Genomic DNA, 6609 nt, shown 5'->3' with positions numbered 1-6609 from the left:
TCCCTTCCCCCCCCCACCCGCCCGCCCTCCCTTCCCCCCAGTCGCTCTCTCTCTTCCCCCCAGTTGCTCTCTCTCTCTCTTCCAACAACAACATGCCCTTGAAAAAGCCTCGGCACCGCCGGGCACTTCAGCTAGTTCTAGATATAAACTATCTGAGCCCCTCAATTAGATTCCAGCCTGTACCTTAGGATATATATTTTTTCTGCATCTTTAGCCTTTCTGCAAAGTGATTTGTACTTGCCAATGATAAAGGGGCAGTATAACTCTGGCCCGGGTTGCGCCCTGACACTGGAGCAAACCATTTGCTAGTGGAGGCAGACTGTCACTCCTGCAACCCTGAGCATGACCATCACGCAGAGTGCAGCTCCAGCGCAGTGTGTGTGGATCCTGCCAGCCTTGTCAGCGATGCCTGCCCGCATCCCAAGAATCAATTCAAAAAAGATTTGGTGTGTCGGTAGCTCCCCAGTACCACCCCATTGTAAGGATTAAATAAAACACATTGGCTCCAGAAATACTACAAAAAAATAGCTCTCGCTTTATTACAAATGTTGCTGAGATAATATCGAATTACAGTTTCATTCATTTTGCTGCCAACACAGGTGGGGTGGGGGGCTCGGACTGAATGTGAAGTGAAGAAACCACCCAGTGATTAAATAAATTATTTCATGGGATGGCCGGCATTTATTGCCCATCCCTAATTGCCCTTGAGAAGGTGGTGGTGAGCCGCCTTCTTGAACCGCTGCAGTCCACGTGGTGAAGATGCACAGTGCATCAAAACAACCAGAATTGATTGGCCCTGGGGTACTTGCAAGTGAATATTATGGCTGCTCTTGATGGTTAACAAAGTTTAACAAATTGAAGCATGGTGAAAGCCTAGTTTAAAGTCCTTTTTAATGTATTAGTGACTGAAGTGTACCCTGGAATGTAATGCTCTTGCTGTTTTCAATCCATCAATACTTTTTTAAAGTTTCTCTGGCAGAAGTGCGTCATCCGACATCCCTGCCCGACTTTACCAGATGGCCGGGGTGAAAGGTCCCAGGCAGTACAAGTAGGGATAGTGTCGGTAGCTTTGGTAGGTTGATAGAAATGGTGCTCGGGAGCTGCCGCCCACCCTGCCCGCCCGCTCCTTGACCACAGCACCGCCCTGGCTGGCCGCCAGCATCTTCCTCTTGGTCTTGTACCTGCGGTTCTGGAACCAGATCTTGACCTGGGTTTCGGTGAGCTTCAGCGCCCCGGCCAGATCGGCCCTCTCCGGGGCCGACAGGTACCTCTGGCCGTCGAACCGCTGCTCCAGCTCCAGCACCTGGGCGTGCGAGAAGGCCGCTCGGGAGCGCTTCTTCTTGGGGCTCCTCGGATCCCTGGGGGCGACAGTGGACCTCTCGTGGCCGGTGGCGCTTGACTGACCAGATTCTGTTTGGAGCCCTAATAGAAACAGAAGCCCGTGTTACACGGTGGTCCAAGAATTAAAAGGAAAGATATGGGGATGGGCAGAGTGACTTGAAAGGGGAAGATATATACATAGAAACATAGAAACATAGAAGATAGGAGCAGGAGTAGGCCATTTGGCCCATTGAGCCTGCTCCACCATTTAATGAGATCATGGCTGATCATCCAAACTCAGTACCCTGTCCCTGCCTTCTCCCCATATCCCTTGATCCCTTTAGCCTTAAGAAATATATCTAAAATATATATATATATATTATACCCTCTTCAGCCACTCCCGCCTACATACACCAGTCCTTCAGTTACTCCCACCTACGTATAAGAAAGATTTTCATTTATACAGCACCTTTCATGACCTCAAGACATCCCAAAACACTTTACAGTCAGTGAAGTACTTTTTGGAGTGTGGTCACTGTTATAATGTAGGAAACGCGGCAGCCAATTTGTGCACAGCAAGCTCCCACAAACAGCAATGTGATAATGACCAGATCATCTGTTTTGCTGATTGTTGAGGGATAAACATTTATTAGGAACCTGGGGATAATTATCCTGCTCTAATAATGTCACGGGAACTTTTGCGTCCACCGGAGGGAGCAGACGGGGCCTCGGTTTAGCGTCTCATCCGAAAGACGGCACCTCCGACAGTGCAGAGATCCCTCAGCACTGCACTGGAGTGTCAGCCTGCTTTACGCGCTCAAGTCTCCGGAGTGGGACTTGAACCCACGACCTTCTGACTCCGATGAAAGTGCTGCCACTGAGCCAAGGCTGACATATACACCCCTCTCCAGTCACTCCCACCCACATGGCCCTTTTGTTATTCCGACACACACACTATATATACATATATGGTTCAGATGTCATCTTAAAACATGCAAGCAATCACATTGTTAATTGACATAAATATATTGAAATGGTGCCTGATATGTTTTTGGTAGCTCACAGCAATGAGCAGAGTCACATATTTGTGTTTTTCTTTCAATCAGTATCTGCTGTGTTATTTTAATCTGAAGCTTCACAGGTGGGGAGCACTGCAGGCTGAGAGCTGAGTGTGCGAAAGCAGCTCGGAGAGGGCAGATTGAAGGGCGAGAGAGGCTGGTGTCATCCTGACACACAGCAGAGGGGACGGTGCAGTGGAGAGGCTGAATCCGCCCCCCCCCCCCCCACCCACCCCACCTTCAGAGGGACCTCACAAACCCCTAAAACAATATGAGCATCTGAAATTCAAGATGAGATAACACTCTTGCAGTCTCAGGAGTGCTTGATTATTCTTTAGAATCATAGAATAGTACAGACATTCAGCCCGTCGAGTCTGCGCTAGCTCAATCCAGTTAGTCCCGCTCCCCCGCTCTTTCCCCATATTCCTGCAATTTTTTCTCCTTCAACTATTTATCCAATTCCCTTTTGAAGGCTCCTATTGAATCTGTGTCCACCACCCTATCAGGCAGCGCATTCCAAGTCCTAACCACACATTGGCATAAATAAGTTTTCCTCCTGTCGCCTCTGGTTCTTTGGCCAATCACCTTCAATCTGTGCCCTCTGGTTATCGAGCCTTCAGCCACTGGAAACAGTTTCTCTTTATTTACTCTATCTAAACCCTTCATGATTTTAAACACCTCTATCAAATCTCCTCTTAGCCTTCTCTGCTCGCAGGAGAACTACCCCAGCTTCTCCAGTCTCTCCACGGAACTGTAATCTCATATCCCTGGAACCATTCTAGTAAATCTCTTCTGTACCCTCTCCAAAGCCTTCACGTCCCTCCTAAAGTGTGGTGCCCTTATGAGGGAGGTTTTAGTCCCATCCCAAATTCCACGACTGCAGTTACGGAAGTAGAGAATGTGCCCCTTTTACCCAGTCTACATTTCAGGGATTTCTGATGCAAACCATCATTAGCCTTGTGTTGTCGATGGTGACTAATTTCGGCCAATCATACTCACAACACAAGGAATGATCCCAATGGGGGAACTCTGTGAGTAAATGACTTTGTAGTCGAGAAGCTAAGTTCCAAGTTTGGGTGGTGGTCCCTACCTCACAGTCATTGAAGTGCTCAGTTGGTCGCACGCTTATCTCTGAGTCGCAAGGTTGTGGGTTCGAGTCCCACTCCAAAGACTTGAGCACAGAATCCAGGCTGACACTCCCAGTGCAGTACCAAGGGAGCGCTGCACTATCGGAGGTGCTGACCTTAAGCCTAGACCCCGTCTATCTGTTCAGGTGGGCGTTAAAGGTCCCATGGCAGCACTGGAAGATGTGCGTGAAGATCTTCTGCTCAGCATTCACCTCTCAGCCAACATTGCAATGATCTGGTCATTCAACTCATGCTGTTGGTGGGACCTTGCTGTGCATAAATGAGTTGCCACATTTACAGCACAACAGTCACTGCACTTAGAGAAAACCATTGGCTATGACGTGCTTTGGAACATCTTGAGAAAATGAAAGTTGTTATATAAATGCAAGTTCGGTGTGTTGGTTTCTAATAAACATCTGGACTAGATTGTTTGAACTGTAACATTACACTGACTGTATTCTACTTCAGTCAAGGCAAGCGGAACAGGTAGCTTTTTAAATGTTTTGTTTTAACTCGTTCCCCTCCCTCCGCAAGCAAAAACAAAGTTGGATCGATTTTTTTCCTCTTAACCAGATGGGCTGGACCAGTTACAAATCATTTTATGGGTTTTAAAAAAAATTCTTCACAGTTAAGGGTCCGTGTTCCAATATAATTTCATTGTAATATATTCACAGGACCTTCAGACTGTAACTCAAATTCTGCCTTGCAGGTGCTTATTTTAAAAAATAAGATAAGCATCAAAATATTAATCTGAAGAACTTTTCAAAAAGTGCACCCTGACTGTATAAGTTATTTAGGTAATCCCTACAAATCCCTTGACTGTCCTTAATTAATATCACAATTAACTGTCCTGGCCTTTACTTATCCCTCAATCAACATCACTAAAACAGATTATCCGGTCATGATCACATTGCTGTTTGTGGGAGCTTGCTGTGCACAAATTGGCCGCTGTGTTTCCTACATTACAACAGTGACTCCACTTCAAAAAGTACTTCATTGGCTGTAAAGCACTTTGAGACGTCCTGAGGTCGTGAAAAGCGCTATAGAAATGCAAGTCTTTCTTGATTGCAACAAGATAAAATTATCAAATAACAACCTGGGGCGGGGGTGGGAGAGAGACTTGAAATAAAAACAGAAAATGCTATAAAAAATACACATTAGGTCCCATAGCTGCTGTAAAGAGAAAAGATTGATTAAGGGTTCGGTACAAGGTCCAACAGAGCTGACAACTGAGAGATAATCTGTCCCAGTTGTAGAGGAGAATTTAATTGGGATTTAATGAACTGTTATTTGTTTTCACATGCATTGAATTAGTAATTATCTGGAGACCAGGCGTGTAAACGGAAGCAAATAGAAGGCGAAAGGGTCCACAGGATTGAGCGTCGATACTGAATGATCTGAACCGCACAGAGTCCTTCACTCTCCAGCTGTGCTCCCCTACCTCTTACTTCCACATGTGCTGCTCTGACACGATCCCCAACCTCGGTTGCTCCTGCGATGAGCCGAGAGGTTGAATCTCGCCCGATCCTCTCGCGTCTGGCGGTCTGGCTGCCCCTCTCGCCGGCTCCCCCTCTGCCCCCTGGCCAGCGGCTCTGGTAGGACTTGCCTGGATCTCCTTCTGGAGCAGGCACTCTCTGACAGCGGGCTCCCGGAGCCTCCTTCAGGGACAGGATGTCCTGGATGAGAAAGGGTGTGAAGGGTTTTGTGGAGAGGGACATGCTTTCTATTATTGGCAAGGGGCTGGTTTAAAAAAAAAAAAAAAAAATCCTTCCCAGGATCTGCTGGAGTTGTGGGCTTGCGGGACAACCTAGAACCAGATGCAACTTCCCAGAGTGTAATTTGGACACTTGACTTTATACAAGGGACTGGGAAGCAGGATAGATGAGAGGGAGGGCACAGCTCAACCCCTCCCCTTGAGGGACATCCCAGCAACATGTGGTGTATCTGTTGTCACCATCGCAGTCTGTACTGAGCTTTGAATACACCGACAGTCTTTACAGAGAACTCTGGGAGGGGACAGGGCTCAAGGGAGCAGTGATAGGTCTGAATGCAGTTCGGTGTCGTCAACCTCTCCCCCCCCCCCCCCCCCCCAACAGCCTTGTTTTAAAATGTTTTTGGGGGAGAGGGTCTGTATTAGAAGCCCAAAGAATTCCTCTCCGTCCAGAGCAAATGATCCTGGGATGCCAGGCAGCGTCTGTGGAGAAGGAACGCAACGGTTAATGATTCAGGCTATCGGCTGGTGAAGTTAACGCCATCCCTCCCTCTCCCCTGACACGCTGCCTGACTCGCTCAGTGTTTACAACATTTTGTGGTTTTTATTTCAAGGTTTCTGTCATTTTCAGTATTTTGCTTTTTTATTCTTAGAAGCCAATTCTGTTATGTGTGTGTGCTGTGTCTGTGTATATGTGTGTGTCTGTGTGCCTGGTTGTGGGTGTGTGTCTGGGTGTGTCTGGTTGTGGGGGTGTGTCTGGTTGTGGGGGTGTGTCTGGTTCTGGGTGTGTCTGGTTCTGTGTCTGGTTGTGGGTGTGTGTCTCTGGGTGTGTCTGTGTCTGTGTGTGTGTCTGTGTGTGTCTGGTTGTGGGTGTGTCTCTGGGTATGTCTGTGTGTGTGTCTGTGTGTGTGTGTAGTTTTAATGCTTCACTAATATGCACACGATCTCCCAAAGGTTAACCAGGCACATTAGAAAATTGTTTTATACCTTAGCTTACCATTTTTTCCAAAGATCCTTCCTCCTTAGCCAGGTTAAGATCGAAACCAGCAACCCACCACCCCACCCCGCACCACCACTCCATGTTAAATGATCTCCCATTGGAATCCGTGCCCCACAGAACCAACACCTGAATATCTCGGATTAGGTGCGAGGGATGAGCAGAAACCAAAATCGTGAGCAAACAGGCGTCGAGCATGGCACTGCAGTCATTATTAGTTCATTTAATTATAGAATGAGACTTGACTATTCCAACGCACTCCTGGCTGGCCTCCCTCATTCTACCCTCCGTAAACTTGAGGTCATCCAAAACTTGGCTGCCCGTGTCCTAACTCGCACCAAGTCCCGTTCGCCCATCGCCCCTGTGCTGGCTGACCTACATTGGCTCCCAGTTAAG

The 6609-nt window shown here is 47.6% G+C and overlaps 1 protein-coding gene across 1 annotated transcript; it reads right to left on the bottom strand.

The window, feature by feature from the left end:
* Window positions 1-512: 512 nt before the first annotated feature.
* LOC147097891 (homeobox protein Nkx-3.1-like) lies at window positions 513-5281 on the bottom strand. Its single transcript, XM_085970844.1, has 3 exons — window positions 4932-5281; window positions 2222-2231; window positions 513-1376 (listed from the first exon to the last, which is right to left on the bottom strand). Exons 1-3 carry the CDS (start codon window positions 5221-5223, stop codon window positions 1010-1012), a joined length of 669 nt encoding a protein of 222 aa, XP_085826970.1. The 5' UTR covers window positions 5224-5281; the 3' UTR covers window positions 513-1009.
* Between the last annotated feature and the right edge of the window lie 1328 nt (window positions 5282-6609).

This window comes from Somniosus microcephalus, chromosome 30 (genome assembly GCF_052327205.1).
Source record: "Somniosus microcephalus isolate GS21.2 chromosome 30, FLI_Smic_1.0, whole genome shotgun sequence".
Lineage (NCBI taxonomy): Eukaryota > Metazoa > Chordata > Chondrichthyes > Squaliformes > Somniosidae > Somniosus > Somniosus microcephalus.
The sequence above is the reverse complement of the archived record's forward strand: the minus strand, read 5'-3'. Positions and strand labels throughout refer to the sequence as shown.

What these genes read in the sequence shown, in the direction of transcription:
- LOC147097891 (XM_085970844.1), bottom strand. Translation starts at nt 5,223, where the DNA reads ATGTCCCTCTCCACAAAACCCTTCACACCCTTTCTCATCCAGGACATC.